At 42.5% G+C, this 26,362-nt stretch overlaps 1 protein-coding gene across 2 annotated transcripts in view; it reads right to left on the bottom strand.

The window, feature by feature from the left end:
* The window catches only part of CSTPP1 (centriolar satellite-associated tubulin polyglutamylase complex regulator 1), a 42,995-nt gene that overhangs the window by 2,338 nt on the left and 14,295 nt on the right, over positions 1 to 26,362 (bottom strand). For both annotated transcript variants that reach the window (XM_053449411.1, XM_053449412.1), the window contains exons 2-6: positions 22,537 to 22,639; positions 13,692 to 13,822; positions 5,629 to 5,713; positions 3,295 to 3,380; positions 2,777 to 2,972 (exon numbers count right to left, since the gene is read on the bottom strand). In XM_053449411.1, coding sequence (XP_053305386.1) covers positions 2,777 to 2,972; positions 3,295 to 3,380; positions 5,629 to 5,713; positions 13,692 to 13,822; positions 22,537 to 22,639 — 601 coding nt within the window. The remainder of the gene's footprint in view (positions 1 to 2,776; positions 2,973 to 3,294; positions 3,381 to 5,628; positions 5,714 to 13,691; positions 13,823 to 22,536; positions 22,640 to 26,362) is intronic.

Genomic DNA, 26,362 nt, shown 5'->3' with positions numbered 1-26,362 from the left:
AAGACCCCCCTCCCCCGCAAGATGAATGGGGGGCTGTATGTGTGTCTCTGGCATTCACCATTCGAGATAAATAATGACATAAGGGGTTCTAACACCCTAACGCATACGTGCAGCACGCTCCTCTTTGCCTCCAGTGTCCACTTTGCCCCCATTTTGGACACCACTTTCTTCCTCGTTGCATCAAAGTCATCGCTGCGTCCGGGGTTAAAAGGAATGAACTTAGGGCTCCATAAATGGCTTTTAGTTTTTGGAATGTCCATACAAGTGCAGAACATTCAGATTTCCTCTGGCAGAACAGCGCGTGCCAATAACACTTTCAATAACAATGCGATGTTTACAACCCCGACAAACACAAAACAAGCCGACGAACAAAGATACTCGTGTTACGATTAAACCGAAACACTGAAAGAGGTCTTCGTTCCGGAACAAACAAACGGATTCGAGAAAGACGAGCGCTGTGTGGAACACCAGAGGGATGAGCTACGCATGGTTAGTTTACTCTCCTTCGGCACACAAAGGGTTAACAGCTGTGAAGGAGGCAACTTACTGATTAACGGGTAACTTTTTAAGGCCATAGCTGGGCCAGTATTGGATTAAAAAATGAGATTTCCAAAATAATGAGCTGTCTTTCGCTTTTTTCTCCTTATCATACTGCCTGCGGGGAACAATAGAATGCCTGAGCTATCGGCTACGATATTCTGACCAATGAAAGTCTGGAGGAACGGACTTCATTACCATTGCCATAAAGCATCAGCTCAGTGTGGTGTTTGTTTATTACTGTATACAGCGCTGGGGGGGGTTATTACTTTATACAATGCTGGGGATTATCACTGTATACAGCGCTGGGGGGGGTTATTACTTTATACAATGCTGGGGGGGGTTATTACTATACAATTCAGGGGGGTTATTCCTGTATTCAATACTGGTGCAATAACTGTATAGAGAACTGGGGTTAATTTTCTTCCATGGATCTGTCCCTTTAAATAAGAAAGCACTTGGTACAGATCCCTGGCGCTGTCCATTGAGCTTCATTTGATATGCTGTCTGGTGCCCTAATGAGGCTCAGCTTGCGTATAGGATTCTGAGACCGGGGCAGTTACATTACATGGGGGGGGGGTGGTATTGCAGGGATTGTGAGGTGTGCCCCCTGCCTAGAGATTAAGAGAATTAGAGACACAGCAGTGTGTGATTGGATGAAAATGAAACATTATCCTCATAACATAAAGTGATTCTGGGAGCCTCACGGCCTCCTGAGCGCTGTGCTTCTTGTTCTACCAGTTTGTGAACCGAGTAAAACAACTCTGCCCCAATTTCACCACAACCCATGCCTGAGGTAAGCTGCCTGTAAACATTCAGCTATTCTACCGTCTGTACGTAACCAAAGCAGTGGGCATCATGTGGAATGGGTCCGAAGATGACACACATAACCCTTCTCACGCACATTAATGCATACACATCCATGCTCACACACATACACACATCCATACTCACACACATCCACGCTCACACACATCCACATCCGTGCTCATACACAATCACATCCATGCTCATACACACATCCATATTCATACACACATCCATGCTTATACACGAACCCTAGTAACACGCAGGTACACACTTTTACACATACTTTCATATCTGCACAGACTTACACATTCACAAACATACTTCCTCTTGCACATATGCTCATACATACACATTCATGCTCACACACCAACATTTACACATACATGCTCATACACACTTACACATACACATCTATGCTCACACAAAGGCTTACATATCCACGCTGACACGTTTACCCATACACATCCTTATGTTACGTGAACATGCTATGTTTCTGCCTCCCCAAAACAATAATCACACCCTCTATTTATATCGAGCAAACAAACCTTGGGAGATTTGTCATTTTATTATTTCTTCTGGAGGTTTAATTACTCAAAAATAACACAGAAAGCTAGAAACTCATTCCAGCAGCTCCCATCGCTTACAGACTCGAGAAGGTGCACCTGGAAGTTTATCAACATAACTATAACCTAGTTTGGTCAACTACATTGGCCAGCGTGGTGGCGCCGTTTTAAAAAAGTCCTTGTCACACTGCCCTGCTGACAGTCCTGTTTCTAAACGTTCTCATACTCACTGGTATTATCCCACCTCTCCCAGGTGCAGGGCTTACAAACACCTTGGGGAGGCCACAGCTATATGACCGGGTATTTACTTAGCAAAGCTTAACACACCTATCTGAGGAATGTACCAAACTCACAACAACCCGCGCGGCAAACAAAGATCAAACACAACCAATTGTGTAGCCCTTTTAACAACAGGAGGCTGTGTAGTTCTGCCCTGTTCCACATGGTGGCAGTATTACAACAGCACCCCGCCATACATGACGACTACCTTATAAATCCAGATCCCGATACATTTGGTAAAGACCTGTAATGGGCAAAAGCAAGAAGCATATAGCCTGCAGATAGCTATTAGGGATTTCCTGATTTTTTTTGCCAGGTTGGTCACCTAAGCCTCATGAAACGGCCATTAACATGAGGAATTCACAGACTCTCATCCTAAATTTGAGTTGGCCCGTTTATTTATATCATGAGATCACAGGATATGCGTAACAGGTTCGGCACTGTGTGTAGCGTTCATAGCAGGGTATTTGTGATGCAGTATCTTATCTTGATCAAAAGGGTCTTGTACCAGTACCCCTATAAAAATGTTGTGCGTCTGTACAGTTAGTGTGAGACACCCGGATAAATAAAGGAACCCGCATGCATACCTGTGCTTATATTTGTCACACATGGTTTCCAGGCACTGGAACAACTGGGGAGCCTCGACTCCTTCGGGGCAGCTGCTATCACTGGATGGCTGACGCTGGCGGGATGTGGCCGATCGCGATGTCGGGACTATGACTGTGTTTGAGTTCTTGCCGGTGAGTAGGTCCTGGTAGACAGAAAAGGCGCTGTCCAGGAACTCTGGGATGAGATATTATACTCGTGTATAAGTCAGAAACAATATCCTCAAACAAATTGCTTTCCAAAAGTCATTTTTTTTGGGCCACAGCTGTTGTTTATAGCAGTCACAATGGAACAGTCAGGATTACAAAAATATACCCCCTGAGAGCAGTTCATATGGATTTTCCTCTCATGTGGTCTTTTCCAAATCACCCACAGATTAAAGGCCCAGCAACTTGTCTCAGTAAGGATTCTAAGCCGACATGAAGGGTGTATGGCATTAGATACGCAGATGGAGCTTTATTAAAACACACAAGTCCCATGTGGGCTTCATGCCACTTACCAGAGAAAAAGAACTGAATCTGGAATGCGTAGATAAAATCGGAAAATGACATCAGACAGTCCATTGCATCATCCATCAGGACAATCCTGGTGACAGACAGAGAGGGTTAGACTAAGCATGGAAAACTTTAGAAGCATTGAAAAAAATCTAAACAGTCGAACGTATTGGCCTCGCTCTGTACTTTTCCATGGATATCTGGCATAATAAAGAACCCATTTTATTTGGCACTGTATACAGAGTGTAATCCACGGAGCCTGCATTGTTTGTCTGCTAATCGCTTATCAAACAGGCTCTGTGATACAGAGAGTGAGAACATACAAGGCTGTGATTAGTACACTTTGTTGACGATACGGTAGCGATGAATACAAATGGTGGTGTAAGCAGACTTATCATCAGGGCTGGAGACATGGAGCACAGGACATGAAGGATGAGAAGCAGGGCAAAGGGCAGAACCCCTGAAGATACCGAGTAAAGATCTTTAGCCCCGAAGGACAGAGGCCAGGTTCAGAGCAAAAGGACATCAGCACCGGAGGCACAAAGGGCAGGAAACCTCCAAAAATGGACGCCCATAATGAGGAGCAAAACAAGGACAATGAGTGCCGGAGGGGCATTAAAAAGTGTGGAAGATACAGAAGATACGGAATAAGAATGTCCGGTTGGAGGATGTGGTAAAAAAAGTTATCCCTGCTGCGGGCCGTCGGCTCTATATGTCCAGACCTGACGGGTTACCACACGTCCATTAACCGCTGCTAGGCACAGTCCATGTCTGCAACATTACGCCGGTTAATGTTAACGTCTTGGCCGCTCAATACAAATTAACAGGAAAGTCCTCGGCCATAATTGGGGTTATGTATAAAAAGTGAATTTTACAGATGTGGACTTGTCACCATGACAACTAACAAAATGGTCCAATCCGCAGGAGCATTCTATGCTAAGGTGATATGGTGACCAAACTTTTCACCAGAATTCTAGTTTATTCATAACCCCGGTGAGCTCAAAAACAAAATGGTGGCGGGCGCAACCAAACACTGAAGAATACCGCTTTGCCAAGCTCATGGACACCTGCCCAGAACCCATTATCTCTCTACATGGATTATTTTATATTTTAGGGGGGGGGGATGAGAGAGAAGAGCATCCAGTGTACCCGCCAGGGAGAGATGGTCCATGTTTACTGTATGTAGTATTAACAGAACATGTTTATGTTGTTGACGGTTTGGAAACAAGAAAGATATCGACAGTTTGTTAATAAACATAATAAAATAATAATAATAATCAGTTTACGGGCACAAATATCGGGTTGCAGCAGCCGTCTATATCGCAAGCAGTCTACATAGAGAAAGTGATGCCCATGGCGTATACTGCAATGCGGAGGGAAGATTATGAGCAACTCAAATGAGCATTCTTACTGCTAATTACAATATCATCTCTAAACATGTATTTCTTTAGGAATTCCCCCAATTAAAGAGCCCTCGTCGGTTTAGTTCCCCTTTGAGATAAAAGGCTGTTGGGTAAGGGTCCTTGAGGGTACGGATTTAAGCCCCCGCTGTCATCTTATACATAAGCATTAAATTCCCTCACACACTTCACAACATCCTCCTGGAGCCCCTTTCATGTATCATTCCAAAGCCCTCCTTAGATCCGTTTGAAGTTTGCTACAAAGCATTAAAAAAAAAATCAGTTATCCCCCTCTCCTCCCTCTCCCTACAAAAGCTAAAAAACCAAAGCGAAGCGCTGTCACGGTGCGTGAGAAATAAGGACACGGGGTGTGTGCTTCAAACGCCCAAAACACAAAAGTCAGTCGCGGGTCTGTGTACGGTTCTGTCCCGCGTGTACCTGTGATCAGCGGTTTTGGCCCCGAGTACACGCTTACCTACACCTACGTAAACGGGCGAAACGGAGTAAGCACTTCAATGCTATAAGAAGTTTGCAGATGGTTCAAACTCCTAAGGATCTGTTTGTCAGTGTGAAAATAAATAATAATAATAATAATAATTTAGAAAATATGGAAGCTACAGCCATGTCATAATTTGGAGATTTCTTTTTTTAGCTCATAGTGGAGTATACTCACTACCATTGTCTTTGTTTGGACTAATTGAGAATGGATAAAATGTATATCTTTATCAGTTTAGCTCCATATCAGTTTATCTATGATGTTGCATTTGACATATTTTTTGGCAGACTTTGAGCAATCTTTACCCCAAATGCCGCCCAGGTATCCCAGGCTCTACCCCATCTATCCTGCGGCGCGGAGAAGTCCGAGGAGCGCGTCACTAACCCATCAGTCTTCCTAGACGTGTTGAGCGGTCACGGTTTGTTACCAAGTTTCATACGAACCTTGCTGCTCTCTGCGTCAGGTCCATGGGAAAATCGGGGCACAGCATCTGAAGCAGAGCCTGGTACTCCTTAGCCGTCAGGAGATCTGGGGGGACGCAAAGAGAGTTCAGCCAAGTTCCCATGTCAAATAAAGCAGGACAAAGTGTGTACGTAAATCAGCTAATAAAACCGTGCGCTGAGTGTAATAAGAACTGGATCCAGCGCTGGATTCCAACACTCAAAATGGCCAGAGAGGGACTGTCCGTCCTTAAGAGGGACACTTGGGAGGATATGCTTTGCATATTCATATTAAAATTGGAGTTTCTCTTTGGCAGCATATCTCTCAAACTACTCATCTTTCAGAAATCTCTCCCACCTCGGAGTTAAAGATGGCATTTTGCCCCCGCGAACCATATTACGGGCAGTCAAGACTAAGCTCATTCTTCCAAACCATAAGTTAGAACGCACACAGACGCCAACGTCGCTGAAGATCTGTTTGTTTATTCTTACATTTATGTTTTATGCTATATTTGTAGAAGTTCAATGTTACCACGGAAAGCGGTCTTGCTGCTCAAGTTGTGTTGTGATGGTGAATGGGGAACAAAAGTCAAAACTCATGTTATTCTTCTCATTTTGCGTATATAAATATCTGCAGAACAGTATAATTTGCACAGTGGTTTTGGTTCACTAGATATCCCCCCCCCTTTGCCGCAATGTTCTTGGGAGCGACCCATAGAAAGCTTGGCAGCAGTTAAAGGTATAGAAGAGACCACAGGACTTTAGCGGGGGGAGAGGGAGCAAACCACCAGTAGCATACTATCAATGCATTGAATAATACACCCTGTATGCTATAAGGGTCTGGGAGGATTTGCCGTTTGGGCTGAATGGTTACATGACTTCATTCTCTATTTCCAGGTGTCTTGTCTCAAGTGTTGTGGTGGGCGCACCAGTCCAACGCACCACCTATACGAGATGGATCCCATCCACCGATCCCAGGAAATCCATAGAATTAATTCAAAGCACCAAGTACACCCCAAATAAATTCATATATGTTTAAGAGTTTCATCCAAATGGTCTTCATCAGAGCTATGAATCAAAAATACATGCCTGCATTTATTTGGGGTTTGTGTTTAATTCCAAGCGTCTTCCCGGCTGAAGAAGATATTCCAAGACGTTAGTCCTTCGGGTCTCTGGCCCACATAGGGCGGCCATATCAGCCCCATAGTTTATCCAAACCTGCCAAGCAATACACGGTCCATGCATGGTTAGGAAATCCCATCACTTAACATTTATTCTGTTGTAAAAAGTTCTTTATAAGGAAAAACTTTTGTTCTTTAGTTAGGCTTTTCATAATATATTGTTACATTACAAAGCCATTCTTTGATATAGCCCTTGGGTGACCTTCCTAACAAGCGCAGGCATAGTTCTATACAGTTCACAAATGCACCTTGACCTCATAGGCATCCCATATATTTATGGCAAGGGTTTGTTTTATGTCCCGCTGCGTGTAGTTTTGGACTCTCCCCGGGTGTTAAGAGAAGAGGATGCTACGTCATTAGAATGCGATAATAACAATATTTACGGTGGGATTTCTTATGATATTTTACTTGCCCTCTAAACTCAATGTAGCGGATTCAAAATACAAAAACAGTGCCCATATTATTTTACTTACACTACATAAAGCTCTTTATATACCACTTTTGGTTATTTAGATTAATTCAAGTAATTTGATCTTTGCATGGAAATGAAGACTACCTCATGGGTCTTCTCAACTGTTGGTTGGCCGATATTCATCATGTATAAAGTACAATAAACCACAAAAAGTAGAAAAACATGATTCCAAAGCAAAAATGATTTAAAAAAATACACGGACAAGACGCATTTATCTAAAATACCCAACTATACAAGAGGGATATTGATGTATCAACTTCTTGGCTGGGAAAAGAAGCCTGAGACCGAACGCACCCTTGAAAGCTACTTATATGGTAGCATCGCTCGCAGGAAGAGATAACATGCAGCTCATATTGATTAACATCGGACAGATCTCTGACATATTGCTCTGATGTCACTCCAGTAAAAAATAAAACCATGTGACAGTTTGGGTTGTGGGACAGGGTCCATGCACTATGAATTTAAAAGGCTGTAAGCTCAATGGATCAAAGAATATAATCCGAGGACCGCTGCGATGCCTGGTTCGATAATTCTGAGCATTCCGGTATTTGTGTTCATTGTGAAGTGCACAATCATGTCATTAAAATAAATACTTGGCGAGAACACATTTAAAACAATACAATAACTAACCAGTAGGGGGTGACTCTGTCCTACATACATAGCACTGCCCAGCGAGACTGGTAGTAATAACCCTTGCGAAGATGGAGGTGGGGGGAGAGCAAAGGTCTAAAGATCTTCTTCAACTCACTTCACTTTGGAAAAAGTCCACGTTCTTGATGTGTGGAAGGACCCGTTGATGAGTCCACGGCTGCTGGGGTCTTCCAGATTGGTGAAAACCACTTCAGAACTCGCTATGATGGGTACCCAACCAAATTGGTGTTTGCGTCTCCCTCCCCGTCACTAATTCACACCTAACCCACTTATACGTTAACATGATAATAATTTGTAATATTAATAATACTCGAAAGATACTGAAATGATTAAAATAGCTTTATAAAACAAGCAAAAAAAATGCTTCTGCTGTAGCAAAGGATTCTGGGTAGCAACATTAATGCTTGGATGTTACCAATGACAGAAAAATGCAGCTCGTCTTCCGTCATGGTATTTTTTCCCGAGACAAATGGGTGATCACCTGTAAAACCTGTTTGTGTTATGTTACTCCAGGTCCCTTTTAACTTCAGAGTCGTCTTACTAGACCCCCCAAAGGCAGATTGACGCGTAGCCAGAGGCGCAAAGGTCCCTTAGAAGCGAATGCTCTGGCGTGATATAAAATAACATGACAGTCAGGCCCAGGTTACTTCCCAGCAAACAACCTCTCCTTTCATGTTTGCAAACGGTTGGGCAGCGAAGTCCCCCTGTGGCTCAGGAGCTATTTATAATGTTTTTAGGAGATCACAGCAAGACTCTGTCACTGAGTAGGGTCTACGGCATGATAAATAAACTCAACGCTCACCCCCTTTGCTAATTTGATGTTCCAGCGGCGCTGGAATGGAAGAAAAATAAACAAGTCGGAGGCCAAAGGGAGAGTCATCTTCAGAGGGAAAAAAAGTCCAAACCTTTAATTCCCAAAACAAAACAAAAAAAACCAAGCACACAGACTGCCCGCGAAGCTCTCATCTTCCCAGAAGGAAGCATGAAATGACAGAGAGAAACTTCAGCCAGCTGTTCCAACCACAACAGCCCACAGCACCCATATGTTTGCCTCTTCTTCCCTACCTCCGTGCTATCTGTTTGCTTCACGCTACAAACACGGCGAAGCGTATAGCGGGCAATGGGGACAAACATGTGTGCAAACAATTACATATATATATATATATACAGTATATATATATGACCGGTGCGGCTATATGGTACACCAGGCAAATGTTCCAGCAGAAGATTGGGCGCTGCAGTGGGTGGCCGGCAGCTGAATATGCTCAACAGTACTTGAGTATAAAAAAAAGTATTCCAGGTTTTATATATATATATATATATATATATATATATATATATATATATATATATATATATATATATTACTGAACGGAGATAGCCTATTGAGAGGTGATGCCATAGGTGTTGTGTACTTGCTCCCTAAGCACAGATGCACCAATATTCAGACAGTAATAATGTTAATTATCAACCGCAACGATATTCCAGAGCACGGTACAACCGTCATCCCACCTGTATTCTAGATTCTAGACATTAATAATTTTACGGAGCCAATAGCTTCTCGTTTTTTTTAGGAGAAAGTGTGGCATTGGAAGGCGATACGTTTGAATATTGTTAGAATGAATGTACTTGTAACGCTCTTTTCCTTCAAGGCTGCGATGTCCTCATCTAGAATGAGTTGCGTTGTTATTTCTAAAGAAAAACCTAGACTGATTCTCTGCAAACTGCCGACGCTGGAACAATCAGAACATTCCATTCATTTGTTCTTGACGATGTTGTGCCTGCGTAACATGTCCGCGTCCTTCACAAGATCACAAGTTGAAAATTAAAATGAACAATATTATAGTTATAATTCAAGGCAACAGATCTCCAGCGTGATTTAAATCTCACCCAGAATGCATTGGATTGTTTTTCTTTTGTTGTTTTCAAAGCTGATATTCGATCTCGGTGCCTTCATCTGGATGACTCTGTTTTACATAGGGGTTTAACATAGGCTGGTGACCAAATTCAACAGTCCCTTGTACCTTATTTTGCACACGTGGGTAACGAAGCGGCCAAAAGCACATAATCAATCGCATAAAAGAACCTTAAAAGAACAAGTCTGATACTTGTGACGTTCTCTGTAGGAAGCTAAGAAACTTCAGAAAAAAAGCTGCCTGATTGCAATCAGCCGTGTAACCTAAAACCGGCGCGAGCAGGATTTCATAAAAACTCCTGCTTTACAACGTCTGCATGGTATCAGGTGATCAAGCGACTTAAAGCGACAAGAAACCAAACCTTAAATCGCAAGATTCATTGGCACCAAATGGGAAGGCGCAATTATTTAGTGCTAGGTCAACCATGTCGTGTCAGGTAAAAGATAAACAGCTATCCCCCTTTGATGATGAAATTACATCAAACTTGATCAGATACAGTCGTTTGGGCCTCGTTCTCTCCAGTTCAGGCTAAACATAGTTTGGTTAGCACAGAAAGTCAGCCTATAATGCCAAGAGCATCAGTTCCATCGGTCACATTGGTCTCCATCTCTACAAGTCATTATAACGTATTGGGTGGTACAATACTTTGGGGGAACAAAAACATTATTATAGCGTAACTAACCCCCTGTCTGAGGTTATAGATAACGTGTACCATAAAATCATCTACTGTGATGATCAAAAGCAGGTTGGGGAAGATTCTACTCCAGCGATACTAAAAGATGGAGCACAACTGGTGATGCCCAATCACGTCTGTGAAGTACATTCATTCTAGTTCTTAAATTACTAATATGAACTAAATTATTTGCTTTTTGGCCTTTTTGAGTAATAAGTATTATTTGTGGCCGACGGCTGTCCATTATAGTCACATTATGGTCCATCAGCGTAGACAATGAGAAAATACTTGGAGCCAACCACTGCTCGGAAACCAGACCATTTCTTTCCCGTACAAGCTCCTCTGTGCTTTGCCAGCAGACCTCTTCATGGGCAGATTCATCAGACAGGGTTTACCTGTTAAGATGTCCATTAGGTTTTTTTTGTTTTACGTACTGATTTCGGTAAAACTACAGCCACGGAATTGGCTAGCGAACCACCGACCATTAAGGAAGACGCTCGGTGGCCAAGTATAAGACTCATTAACACAATAAACTGTTAAAAAGCTGATTAGGAAAAGTAAAAATAGATTGTAATTTCTGAAAATAACGAGCGCTGCCCTTTAGAACGCAGGATCTAAAGATATGGCAATGGAATGAGACTCCGCGGTGAGAGAGATGGAAAGGGCAGTTGTTGCTGAAGGTGAAATGTGGCTATTTTAATCCAAGGGGATGTCTTCTTGTTCCTGTGAGGTCAAGGAACGGCACATTTCACCGAATGTTTGTATTCCGCTTACATATATTTGTGTGCGCTATTCTTATCACCTCCTAGGTGACTCCTTCCTAGAGTAAACACTCAGTTTGGCTGGGCTTTTAACAACGTCCCCTTCCTGTGTGCCATGCGTTTGTATTTTATCCTTCGACGACCTTTATAAAGGGACATTGTTACTTAAACCCGCATATGCCTCTTATAATAACACATGCATTACCTTTGCCACAAGACAATTATCAATCTGTATGCAGGAAGATTACATCGCTTTTCTATTTTGGCACAATAGCTAAACTGTTTTTTTTTTTTTACATATTCTTGCATATTTGTCACGCTCAGATCATCAAACTAATTTTAATACCAAAGATAACCTGAGTAAACACAAAATGTGGCTTTTAAATACCGATTTCATGTATAGAAGGAAAAAACCATCCAACCCTACCTGACCCGTTGTGAAAAAGTCATTGAAGTATGAACATTATACCAGCAGTTAAACACGGTAGTGGTAGCGTGATAGTCTGGCGCTGCTTTACTGCTTCAGGACCTGGGTGCCATAATTGATGGAGCCGTGAATGGTGTTCTCCACCAGAAAGTCCTGAAGGAGAACGTATGGCCACCAGTTCCTTTGAGGCCCCAAAAGCTTATGTTCACTCAACGTACGTTTTTCTACATTGGCCCAATAAACAGTATTAACTTAAACTCAAGGCTCCATCTTCTCTCGGACCAATACGGCAAAATCAATTTCCCTTAAACTCTACCAAGTCTATACTGCCCTGCCCAAGAACAGCGCATCTCCGTCACTCAACAAGGTCACACTGTGTAGAAAATAAATGAAGGTCCATGTTACTCCATAAGATACGTAAAAAGAAATTCACTGGTTCTGCCTACTGGGAATTGGATCTGCTCTAAATCTCACCGCACATAACATTATTACCAGCAAAATGACGCAAATTCTGGCAGCGCAACCAGCGGCTGTAAACTCAGAGGCCAGAGGATATGCTGGAGAAACACCATCTTTTCCTCTCTTTGCTTGTATCATGCCAGGCAGAAGAGATTAATACTCTTGAGATTTTTTTTTAGCATAAGACGAGGCACTTTCACCGGCATCAAGCAGAATGTTAATGTATAGGTCAAACAGCGTGCAAACCAAACAACGCAGCTGTCTCTGTGGGTCATCTGAGCTGACTGTCCAAAAATACCTCCCCACCCATCAATGGAGTCTCTTTATCACTTGGCTTCCTAGTGTTTTTTACTGCGAATAAAGCAAAAGCTACTCTCTTATGAACCTTTCAAATGCCACGAAACTAACAAAAAGGTTAACATATAGACAGCTGTTAAGATGAGTTAATAGGTTGGACACTTCTTTAATAGATCATTCTTAAATATGACATTATAGGGTCCATAAGATTTAGTTTTATACATCATACTTAAAAGATCATCATTAGAATTTTCTTGTAATTTGTTAATTCATCATTTCATCTTCTAATCCCACATATTTTCAATGCTGGTCCCCATAAATCCTGTAACGGCCAGAAGAGGGATACAATCTTGTGCCAATCCAGCCCAAACTCCTCCATTATAGTGTGTCCTTAAGTACTGGGTCGGTCCAGTTCAACATGCGTATGTCTCAATGAGCTCAGCAAGACCCCACCAATATCTGGCTTTCAGGATCTCCTCATATGAAGATAAGTGCCTTCTTGTTTGCCCCAAGAATATGTGCTTGACAGATAGAGATTATGCCACCTGTGCTCATGTAGGGAGATGCTTAAAACCTGGGTTAACGGAGGAACTCCATGACCAGCATTACGAAAGTTGTTTTTAGCCTTAAAAAAAAACAGTTACTGCTTTTCTTTTCTATTTTCTAACTGCAGCAGACATAATGCGGTAACATATTCCACATACTTTCTATGTACGTTATTGTCTCGGCTGCAAGTTCCAGCTCGGCGGGCTGTGCATCCTAATTATAGGGGAATTTCTGCTATATAAACTGCACATTTAGTGCCCGCTGTTTATTTGTTGAACGGAGAACCAACTGAAAAACTTGCTTGAAGGGGAAAAAGGGACATTATGCTACCAACAAAAAGAGAATCACGCAGGGAAAAACAGTAACTCAAGTACTAAAAAGGACTCCACCGGATAAAATATGCTTGAAAGAAGACATAATACTCGAGTTAAGGACTTGTTCATGAGTCACCGCATTCAAGATGAAGAACAGTTTTCTATAAAAAAAACTTCATACCGATTTGTCTTTAAAGTTACAGACGGTCACCGTGGGATTAGAAATATACGCTCTAGCCAACGTGTGGGCATTTCACTTTAATTACATTTTGGGGCCAATGTGAGTTTAAGCCTTCGAAGGTCAGAGACATGTACCCCTCTGACATGCTAAAAGATCGTGTTGTGACGCATTAGACCCCTTGTTCTCACCTCCATTCTTAGCAATGGTTCTGAAGCTCTTCCAGAAGATCCTCAGGAAAGAAGCCCTGTTGTGTGGAGTCACCCGCACAAAGTCGAACTCTCTGAACAGGACGTGAGTCCCCCGGCAAACACTCGTAAAACTGTACAGGAGAAAACAAGAAAAAACAAAACGAATAGTTACACGCACTGTTATGTTAGCCCCTGTTTTCTCAATCTAGACATGTGCAAGCAGCCTTTAGTGGAATGTTACGGTCCTCCGCACATTTCATGAAAATGGAATGTAGATGCTTTAGATCTGCCGCAGTAGGTTGTTGTATGTGAGGACTGTACATTCCACGGGTAACATAATAGAAACATTTAGATGTTTACAATGGAACTGAGAAGGCCCCTTAATTTCAAGGATGATTAAGGATCCCTTCTGGACCTGATGCTCCGGCAGGGCCGGCCCAAGGCAAAATGCCACCTGGGGTGAATTTTAAAATGCCGCCCCCCCCTTATCTACCCTTCCTCTCCCTCCGTCCATGCCGCCCCCCCCATTATCTACCCTCCCCCCCCTTGTACTCACCTTTCAGCAGTCCTGCGGCGAGTCTCCCTGCTCGGTCTCGGTGCCGGCTTGTAATGCTGAGCGCCGGAAATCTTCTGGCACTCAGCATTACAAGCCGGCACCGAGACCGAACAGGGAGACTCGCCGCAGAGGAGAGCGAGAGGGGCGCCGAGCGGGTATTGACAGCTTGGTAAGCGAAAACCACTCAGCGCCCCTTTCTCTCTCTTTCGCTTAAAAAAAAAAAGGGCTTGGGGTGGCAAAGTGCCGCCCCTTTAAAAGTGCTACCTGGAGCGGTTGCCCCACTTGGCTCCATCGTCGGGCCGGCCCTGTGCTCCTGTGTAAGTATTTCGTCCAAATTTCCAACAGCCACAAATGTATCGAGGAGTTTTAGAACATTATTTCAAATAATCACCCAGAGCTTGAAAAGAAAGCTGGACCTAGAACATCTACATCCTGATGATCCTAAAGATATGTGGGTGGCAAATTGGGAATAAAGATGGCACCAAAGTCACAGTTGCCTCGGACCACCGAGTTTCAACTTTCAACCCAACTTGTCTATGGCAGAGCAGCAACCGGCAAGCGAATAAAATTATGTACAAATTGTGTACAACTCCAGTACTTGGAGATCCCAAACAGGACAGGAATCCCGAGTATCGCTCCCTGAAAACATATTGCTTAATGACATTTTTTAAGGGGATAACCAAAATTGTGACCTTTTTGTGGCCCAAGATGACAGAGGTTGAGCACGTATCATAAAGGACCCTGGGACGGCTTTTGTATTGAACTCACTCATATAACATTAAGTCCATCCCGAATGCCTGGGATGCTTCGTGGAGGCGTTTCATATTCTCCAAGTCTTTGGGGCTCGTGGAATGCATCATGACTGCAGAGTTTGTATTACATTTGTTAACGACTCCACCTAAAACGTGCTTTCCCTGTTACACTATAAATATGTAAACCATTAATGGGAAAAAAAAAAAGTAATTGTACTCGCATGGGGAATTAGTATTGCCAAATGAGTCGATACAATACAGTACCGAAGCTATGATCTTCTACATGCTGATTTATATTGTGTATGGACTTAATAAGAGCTGCTGTTCCCCTCAAATAATAATAATAAAAACATTAATTGCACTCTAGAAATGTTAAGCAAATACACTTTACCAGATCTGTCTCTTTATTCTTTCCTCTGACGGTTTAATCGCTAAATAATCATTCCATGAAGGGTTTTAGTAGGCATTTAGCTATAAGATTCAGCAGAGTAGCTGGAACTGCACCTTTAAAACACGCAAGCGGATCCAAGGATCTCGATCTCGACGCAACAGCATCCGATCCGGTTGTGTTACTGATGGCATATTCAGAGGGGAAAGTTATGTGTGTATTGAAGCCAAGGATCCCGTTACTGCATGTTATCTGCCGTGACAATCCTAACTTCCAGGTCACAAATGGCAAATGCTTGTGGGGTGCGGGCATATCTTTATTTTCATTTCAATATAATAACCCTCTACAAGGTATTATTTCAATAACACAGAGCTATTACCGCTATTGCAGCGTAAAATCAATTAAAACTCTTGGGACAACAAATGTAACGGGCTACAGATTGGTGTAATACTGGGGGAGAAAGGCAGGAAATAGACATTTAATTCTCAGAGTGCAACGAATCTGGAGCAGCTGCGGTGTCATGGCTGATTTTCAGCACGGGCACGCCAGCGTAGCAATGTGGTTCTTTTTAGAGGCAACATGGCAAGGGTTGTAGCTGAAGGACATTAGTGTTCTTCCTGCTTCTCAGCGGGAGGTTCCTGTGTCCTTCTCAATAAGTACCAGACCTAAACTGGTGAGCAAGTAGGGAACCTAAGCCTATCTTATGCAGCGTGAAGGCTTAAACCCAATGGCCCGGTATCATTTGTTTTACAAATCAGCCCCAGGCTGAATGTAAATTGTGAGATTAGTCCTGGAGGATGGTGGGACATCAGGTAGCCACCACCCTCTGCTGAAGGACACCTCCAATGGGGGTCATTTCAAGACAACTAAAATGGAAGTTGGCATCCAATAGCTTCAGTATACAGTTGGTTAGACCCCATTTCCCCCACTTGGAGACTGTTTTAGGTTATCACCAGTGATGTATTACTGTATCTGGGGAGACTCGAGGTGAATCCACAGGGTGACAAAATATGAAGCCGAATCCTCATAACCTACTGTTGTTTTTCCTCATAATGGGATCTCTGGTAGAATACAGTTGACCCATAAAACAAGATACGATAATGTTTCCATGATGTCCCTGGTTAGAACATTTTGATTATCATAGCTGGCAAGCACTTACTTCTCATGGACTATAAAAAGAATAGGAATTTGTAGATCCTCAGGACTATGTCATCTGGAACTCTACTACCGGTCTGATTATTGGCAACTGGTTGTCGGGCTTGCACAGTTGAGAACTATAGTGGGCAGGTGAACTTGCTAATTTATCAGTAGCATGAGGTATAGCTCCATAGGTGAGAGTTCATCAAAACTTAAACAGAATCCTCTAGTAGAGGAAGGAACTGGGTGGAAAATTAATTTGATTAGTAGTCTCTGTGGCGTTCAGACAAGCCGCCCAGTGAGTTAGTCACGTACTTTGGTAGATCAGATCAGGAGCCTGTTAACATACTGCCCAGAGGCCCTTCCCTTAGAAATTAGCCCCCGACACCTGCTTTACTGCAGGTGAGTACACAGCGATGTACCTTGTACGATAAGAAGACTATAAAAGCAGTGAATGTTTCACTGTGACCCACGGAGCTGCCCTGTGCCTGAGGGAGAGGTACACCTTTCAATGAAGTTCTTTGTCTGCTGTTGTTTTGAAATTAGTTTCGGGCTCAGTGCCAGGGCAGGAGAAACGTTTAGGCAATCACAGGAACTTGTAGACAGATATCATAAAAAAGGTTGGAGGATGCCAGGTACCACTCATCCTCGAGCCCGTCGATGACTCCTGCTTCTGTGCCAAGCCAGCAAGTCTTAACCGACTCTTGTAACAGAAAAACACGCAAGTCTTTCAACTTTCCCGCTAGGATGTGCGGATTCTTACAGAATAACGAATGCAATATGATACACAGAGCGCTGAACTCTCAATAGGAAAATCCCCGTAACTGGAGAGGAGGAGGAATTCCATGTGCTGCAGAGGATTTAGCTCTATCGGCTCTCAGATTTAGGCCAATTCACTAAAGAGTGAGTTGCTACTGGCCAACAGAGCCCTCTTGCAGAAGAAGCACATCGGGCTTAGAACTCTATAGTGTCTCGTTCCTAAAGGCATTCTTTTACTGGAAAAATAATGATTGTAGCTAATCCATTGTAAATGGTGAAAGGGTTCTGATCTGTCCCAATGGAGGAGTTTACGTCTCGTAGCCATTTGTTTATCTCCACCATGTTGTCTCAAGGATTTCTCCCTCTTATCTCTGGAACGTTCTCCCACGGGGTGTTCAGCTAGCCTCATATCTCTGTTACATTTCACAAACACTACGTTTCATGGTTCACTATGCTAAATGAACCGGTGTAATGATGTCTACAGATGGAAATAAGCGAAGTATTTGTATGAGAACCCTCCTTGTGTTTATGGCATTACGGGGGCAGTCCTGTTCTCGGGAAACCCAGGGTTACTCGTCTCTATTAAATTGGTCCAGGTAGTCTTTGTAAGAGTATGGGGATAAAGGAGATAACTTCAGCTCAGGTAATTGAATAGATATGATAGTTTTACCTCTTTATGCCACAGACTTCAGCTTCTATTAGTTAAATGTTTAAGCTGAGCATGTCCAAAACCAATACTAAACTCTCTAAAGGCAACATTCGCCCGAACCAACTTAAATTTGCATCCGCTAATGTAATCAGGGCTCTCACAATCTGCTCTTTACCCACTACCTGTTTTGGATTGTAAAATCTCCAATTAACGTCTGTTGTAAAGTCTCAACGCAAACAATTACAGAAGTAAGGCTTGGGGATACAATAATACTATAACCTAACTTAACCCTACAGGGACCAGCTACGGCATGTTTCTACAGCATACACTTCAGACAAGTGATGATTCTAAGCAGTATATCGATTCCACCATCATTCCGACTCAATGGGGGGGTCAGGTCGCCCAACTGCCCTGATAAGAATGCTGCTAGCCTATGTCTGGTGTTTAAAGGGTTAAGCTGCTAAGCATCAGTGTGTTGTTTCACTGTCTCGATACCATTTAACAGACCGGCCTTGTCTGTCCTTCCTGTTATTAGACGCCAGGAACAACCTGTGAACTCTCCAAGCAAACACACCATTTAAAGCGCACAAAGGATTAGCGATGGGACAGCAGGGAGCCCCAGATGTGCAAGTTAGCTTAATTTGCCATAGATCTGATTATTTATGTATTCTATATATATATATATAATTATGTCTCCTGTATACCTACTACATTAAAAACATGAAAAGCGACACAATGGGGATGATTGATACATTCTTGAACTTCTCTATCATCAATATGTGAATTACCGAAGCTAAAGTGGTAATGGCATGTGAAAGTTCACGGGCAGACAGGTAAACATATGCACACATCCGAGGCTATAGCATCCATTGGCCAAAATATATTTAAACAAAGGCAGAATGTTTAACTCCTTGGGGTCCTGAAGGAAACGTATTCATTGTTCTGTCCCCTTTAACAGAAAAGGAGATATTTTTTGTCCTCCAAACCCTTGTGTTTTTTTTTTTGTATTCTTTCTTTGGTTGGAGGAGGTCAGTAAGTGAACACTTCTTTTTACTCTTCTACCTACAGGGGTTACCGTAAAATAGCAGGGCAGAGTTACAGATCCAAAGAGCGGGGAAACAAGAGAATGTGCCTTTGATCAGCGCGGCACAGCAGGGCGTGCGGTAACTCAAACTCCTATTGTAATGTCAGGCACCGGGCACTTTGCTCCTGCCAGGGAGCACTTTAGAAAGAAATCAGAGCTGGTTGCAAGCGGGAAGCAAGATGATCAGCGATGGAAGCAGAGCAGATGGGTACATTATGAGGACCTTCAATCAATGGGGCCCTTCTCTGAAAAAAATAGAGGCATTTGCTGTTACCCCAGCCAATAAAACCCGGTTGTTTGCTTTTAATATCTATTATTATGCTGTGTGTATTAATTATACACAGCATTGTAATAGAAATAATGGCTCTGTGAGAGAATACAGGCAGAAGAAGGTAAAAGGCTCCGCAGGAGAGGAGGAGACAGCACAAAGCTCCGTGGGGGTGGGGTCAGAACAAGGGCTCTTAGGACCCTGCTTTCATTGGCTAGTTTCTTCTTTCTGCAGATAGGAGTGTTTGGCCATGCCCACTCCCCACCCACTAAGAGCTGCCTGGGGCTAACCTTACCTCTATACAGCCAGCTCTGGCTCCTGGTAGCATACCCTGGGAAGTCTCCAGGTATATTTAACTCATTAGAGTGAATGTAATAAATAATATGCCTCTTACTACTTCTATGCAAACACACTATGTATGAGTAGTAATTAGCATCCTCTGTATGTATACATGTGTGAGTATATTGCATGTGTCTCTGCAACAATAACATTTGATGTTAGAGCCGTTTGCCTATAAAACACAAAGGTTTTATGTGATCACATGGGCATGTTTAGCCTGTCCAAAAACATAAAATAAATGTATAAGACCCGGCAGCAGATGTTTGCCCAGAGTCCCATTAAACGTAAAAACAGCCGACAACTGCAGGAGGAGACCTTGAAGATGCAAATCAAGCTCCCCACGCACTGAATATTTATTCTGTGCTCCCCGCAGCGAGCATATTCTCTGCTCTGTGCAGTGGGAAAAAAAATCGACTTCTTTGCACAAAGCTGATACATACTGGTTTTGGAATGCATTGTTGGCTTACCTTACTATATACTCTCATGTATAACAGATATATATAGCCTCGGGACTAAAGTATGAAAGCTTTGGGATTTTTAGAGAGGCGCCTGTTAAAACTGCCACCCTACCCCGCAGTGCCCTCTCCAATAAGCACTCCCAGGAGGATGCGCTCCTGCAGGCACTCCAGCCGAGCGGAGGAGGCTGCATTCAGGTCAAGAGGGGGCAGGTGAATGGGGAGAGCTTATTAGAAAGGAAGTTGACATTTTTTAAGGAGGTCGGGGGTGTCGTAGTGAGACGTATTTGTAGAATTACATGATTTGTTTCTGTCTATGTACAGGAAATAATGACACCAAGCCAGGACCGAAGGAGTGAATGAAGCCATTTCCCAGAAAACCGAGACATGCTCATGAACTGTGAAACGACTCAGTACTTCATTGTTCTTTCTGTCACCCCACTTTAAAGTATGTGGAATAAATCACGTTACGTTCAGCGGCACAATTACACTTCTCAGTCTCTGGTGCCAAAATTGGGCACAAAAGTCCGTAGAAAGGATGGGTGCTTCCCAAATCGTAGGATCTTGCCATCTATGTTTAACATTTTTTATTTACCGTCTTCAGATATTGGTTAAGGTAAAAGATCTATATTTTAAGGCGGATGTAGTTTGAGAATGTGACAGGCAGATGTGTTGAGCAAGAACTGTATAATTAACAGGCCCCAGGAGGCTGGAGGTTAATGACGTCGGCAGACCGCAAGGGCTCTCATTTTTCAGTCATTTCCGAATTTAAGGATATCCCTGGCTAAGCACAGGTGGTTAATCACTAAGTGGTTATTGTCCCACCATTGCTCATGCAGGGATAGCATTCTGTGTAGTAAATGGCTCACACTCACATTCTAATTGGAAAGGCAGGGACAGGAGCCCAGAGGCCCAGCTCATTATATATAAAGATTTATTCTTTTTATATGTTTTTTAGTTATATAATATTTAGGCAAGTGACCTCAGAATACGTAAGATTCCTCATTTACCATGCTGTTGAGTTAAAGAAAAGGCATCAGGGTTTCTATCGGGATGGATAAAGTTCAAAAGTTTTCATCTTTTCCTGCTTGCCATGCACCATGGTAAATGTAAGCATTACATATTATTGGTGACATCATCATCAATATGTATTTTTGTTACTATTTAAAATTAGTTTATTTGGGCAAAATGTTTCGTATGAGCAGAGCTGACCTGCGTCTTTGGCTGTTTGACCGTCCTGAAATATATCTGTCTGCATATCAAGCGACATGAAGTTATTTCAGGACTGGTATTTCATGGTGTCTCTCGGAGCACATAAACAATCCTTCCTTGTGAGGTCAGACAAAGGAAATCTGATCCTGCGTGTAGCGGAGCCGTGGAGCACGTATCGGGAGACTTTTTGATGTGTGCCACCTGTAGACTCACTTAAAGGAACAGTCAACCCTTAATTTTAATGTGCATGAACACAAATGGTCATATGTTAGCACATAAACCTCCGCCAGTATCTGCATCACGCGAGTTGTTATTTAATACCGAGCGATACCTGTTGGTTTTGTTATGTCTACCTAAAGTACCTTCGTTATTCGTGAATAAGCCACTCGATCAAACCTGTGCTTCCACGTCCATCCCACAAGTCCATTTCTCCTCTATTAGTCCAGCACTTCTCTGGCTTCCTAAGAGCTGCACTTATGAGTTACGCCTCCACTGAAATTAAACAGGAACTAAAGATCACACCAGCCTGTGGAAATTGTCCATGAATAATGAGTTCCCCGACTTACTGCCCCTTGCCTACTTGACTCGTGGCTTACTAAGTATACTGCTGAAAAATGCTATACTAATTCAGAACATCATCATTTAAATATAAAGCGCCAATATATTCCACGACGCTCTGTATGCAATGCATGGAGGTCCTCACATTCAAAACACATTAGAGCTCCACTTGGCCGAAGTTCTCATATAAGATCAGAATGGGTTTTCGTTCCAAGTTCAGGAGCAGAGTAGAACAAAAGGCGCTTTTCCTTGGTGTAACAAACTACAGATCATTAAACGATTCCGATGCCCACAAGGTGAAACGCAGCGCGTAAGCGGGAACATCAAACAAGTGACCTGGAATCCTGCCGTCAGAGAGCTGGGCTCCGGAGAGAGGGGGCAGATCAGGCCCTGAGGGGGGTGGGAAAGCGTGGTTTAAGATGCCTTAGCAAAGAGACGAGAAGGAGAAGACACAAGGTCAAAAAGAAGCAAGTAATTCGAGTTAATAGGGTACAGGGACACCATACACAGTGTCAGAAAGCAACACTGTGGGCAGGTGAAAGAAGAGAACATTATAGGAGTCATTTAATCATATAGTTCCACTACTGGTGAAATGCATACACAGAAAACAGGCTACTGTTAATCAGCGTAAGGATTTAAACCTGCCTTTTTACATCCCCAGGCAGCAGCTCAAAGAGCAGATACTCACTACTCGGAGAAAAACCTGGCGACGCTGCCCTGTTCCACCTCTTCTTTGTTTTCCAGAAGCTGAGTAACAGCATCCTCTAGGTAAGTCAGGACGTGTCTCTGAGCTGTAAGACAGAAGAAAGACAGTGAGCACGTACACCTCGCGGGACCAAACAAAGCCGCGGGAACAAAACATTGTAATTTCAATATGACGTCGCTACAATGATGCGTATTTCACTGTTTTAATGGGGTGGATTCCGCGGGCCCTGTGGATACGGACCCAATGAATAAGTAGACTGCCCTAGGTGCACATTCCTGTTGTAACATGGATTTTGATACCGAGTTATCCATTGGGTTTGCAGTACATAAAACAAACAAAATGTTTATAAAACACTCACAATATGTACACAAGCAACATGTCAAATGCCACAATAGTAACATATTAAATTTATTTATTTTACCCACGATTAACAACTCATTGGTTTAATGACATACAAGGTTTTCTACCCATTTTAAGTCATTGTTATAGTTTGATTAACATTTCTAATCAGCATACATTCTATACTTTGATACATATTGACAGATGCCAGGGACAGCAGATGGGCAGCGTTTGGAGGACTGTCTGTACTCTCTGTCCTCGTGTACCTTAAATCCTTGATCATTTTCATTTAATTTCACAAGTAACAATTTTGTGATCAGTATTATCATAAACACCGTTGGCCAGATCAAAGTGGGCCTGCTATCTTGCGACAGATGAGATGCTAATCTAGATTTTAAGCTCTTGCGAACAGGGTCCCCTTTACCTAATGCATGTGTTCGTCAAAGTCTGTCGGTTCTAGTTTTGTCAGACTATATAAATAAAATAATAATAATAATAATAATAATAATAAATAATAGACCGTAAGCTTGTCTGAGCAGGGCCTTCCTCACCTGTTGTCTCTGTCAATTTGTTACGTTACATGCTAATTGTTATGTCCTGTCTACCCATTGTACAGCGCTACGGAATTTGATGGCGCTATATAAAACAATAAATAATAATAATAATAATAATAATGTGAGGTTTCAAGGCTTTGTTGCTATTGTAGCTGGAAAACCTTCTGAAAAGGATCCATGTTGCTTAAATCCATAATAAAATGCAGAAGCACTCACTTTTCAAAGCACAATAGAAGTTTTGTATAAAAAAAGTGATTCTAGAGCAACTTTTTAACAGCTTTCTTATCACCATGAAACATACCTTCTAGCTGGACCATACCATTTGCAGTAAGACGGCTATTCAAACTTTGTACCAATGTTGCTCCCTTTTGGTTAATAATAGAAATAGGTGACGTGTGACGTAAGGAAGAGTAATAATTATATTCTCTGATGGCTGGCTGGTTTTCTTTTTAACATTGTCACTTCTGGACAATATATATGGAAGGGATATATTAGAGTTAGAGTATATGCTTACATAAATTATTACGCCAGGATCCACCACTGGGAAAGTTTTGACTTTCCTTTAAAATCCCAGTAAGGTTAATAGACTCAGACGTCTCCCAGCAATCCCAACCACCTGTACTGAGAGGCGAAACCAGGCATCAATTACGGAGTTAAGTGAACTACACATTTTCTTGACCCTGTGTCCTTTACTCTTATGTTTCCGATTATCGAAGCAAACCAAGTATGTGATTCAAGCTGAACTACTTGATGAAACATAGCAACGTAAAAAAGGGGAAAACACATTTGGAATTTTCTGCAAGTGCCCTTAAGTTTCTAGACTTAAAAATACATTTGTAACACAAAAAGCAGCTTAACCACTTCCATACCGGAATGGAAAAGGAGGGGTTAATATGTCAGGCATGTGAAAATCCTGAAACCCAAGCGTTAACGATCGATCGTAGAAAGGACGTGGATTCATGGAGGCTTCAAAATAAGGCTCATCGGGATTACATAGAAAGTGTCACCCTCCAATCGCCACATCGGACAACACTCAAGCTGTTTCGACACCTTCCCGGGTCCCGTGGTGTAAGCTCTTACGAGAAGGGCCCTCCTCTGATGAAAAGTGCATTGTCCCAAGTCTCGGAATGTCTTAATTGCGGCTGTTCAGAGAAATTAAATCAACGGGTTCTTTACGAAGTAATCACGCAAAACAGTGTCCATACTGAGATGATACACAAGAACGTTACCATTAATCGGACCCGGAACAAACAGCCGACAGCCAAACTGGGGCTGGATTTTATCACCTGAGATCAAATAGGTTTCTCATCTCAGTTTCAGTGTTTTGGTTTTGTAACCAACGGCCAAATCCCGCTGGGGATTTAATCTATTGCCTGATCGGGGATATCGATACACATAGTACATGGTATAGATACTAACGTGATTGCATCATTAGGTGGAATTACAGGCAAGAGTGCAACAAAATGTGTGAATCAATCGTGTAAAAGTAAGATGGGACATATCGTCTCAAGGAACTCTTGAAGTCTGTAGTTGAAGTTGATATCTTTTATTGGGTCGGCATAGAATAAGATGAAGAAAAAATAACATATTAATCTTTGTGACTACCCTTGGCCAAGCCTGAGGGGGCGCTACTAGCCAGCTCCCCTACACCGCCATTCTTTCTCTTTGAGTGCCTTTTAATGAAAGTGAGAACAGATAGAAACAAACTACGGAAGCTCCGGGACTCCATTATTCTCTATTGTGTTAACGGGCTGGATGGGGAGATCAGGGATCTCCCTTTTAATAGACCCATTAAGTGGTGCCGCTATAGGCAGCCCGATCCCCCAATACCGCGATTGGCTCCCAGTTATGCGACATAGGGGGCCACTCTCCCGGACTTGTTGGCCTTGGCCAGAATACATCACTGTGTAAAGTCACATAAGACTTTTTGACTTCAGCTTTCGCTTCCCAGAACGGGCTGCTGACTTCACATATTCCTGTATGCCGATACAACGAAAGGTGACCACCGCAACCACAAACTCCATCTCCTCTTGGGCTGCGCAGATATATCCATTTCCCATCTTAAGTGGAAATGATGATCCTACCAATGTGCGTTACGAGTACTGATGTGAACCGGGTGCACTTATTCCTCCTAGTAACGCAATTAACCGTACATATATAGATATTAATTAGTGAAAAGCCACCGAGATAAAACAATGTTCATAACGTAGACATTCGGCGCTGTAGATAATAGTGATAAGCGTTAGCAGATCTGCATAGCTACAGGTTGGAATCCTCGGCTCAATGAACGAGGAGATTTCTATCTCTGGGGCTCAGCCGGGGAATGATTCAGCCGTGACCTTTGTGTGAAATCCAATCCTTTGCCTACACATAGCTCCATGCACATAGGCAGGGGAAGAAATGCCTTAAGGGCCCGGGTTCAGCTCCTCGGATTTCCCTTCAATCAATCTCTTTATTTTCTCCTTACGAACTTATATTAGATGTGGCTACCTCACCCTGACAGCCAAATGCTTCAAATGAGATTTAAATACACAACATGTGCAGGGTTCAGATTCACACTGGAAGCAAGAGGCTCCTTACAGAAACAAACACCCCGTAACTTTTATTCCTCCCCTTATGCCAAATATTAGCCGGTAAGCTCCACAGGACATGAACTCATTGGAGAGGTTTGTTAATCATTCTGATTCTAATTGTATCCAAAGCACTCCTCATATAATAATAACAATAACAATAATAATAATAATAAAAATAATAATAAAAATAAAATAATAATAATAAATAAAAATAATAATACAATTTTGTTTATTTATAACAGGAACCGTATTTCACATGGCTTGGATTCCTATAGGGTTCCAGTTCTGCTTGGAATTTCGCATGGTGTTTAGTTGTTTTTATTAGAAAAATGGTTTAACTCA

The sequence above is a fragment of the Spea bombifrons genome, chromosome 10 (assembly GCF_027358695.1).
Source record: "Spea bombifrons isolate aSpeBom1 chromosome 10, aSpeBom1.2.pri, whole genome shotgun sequence".
Lineage (NCBI taxonomy): Eukaryota > Metazoa > Chordata > Amphibia > Anura > Pelobatidae > Spea > Spea bombifrons.
The sequence above is the reverse complement of the archived record's forward strand: the minus strand, read 5'-3'. Positions and strand labels throughout refer to the sequence as shown.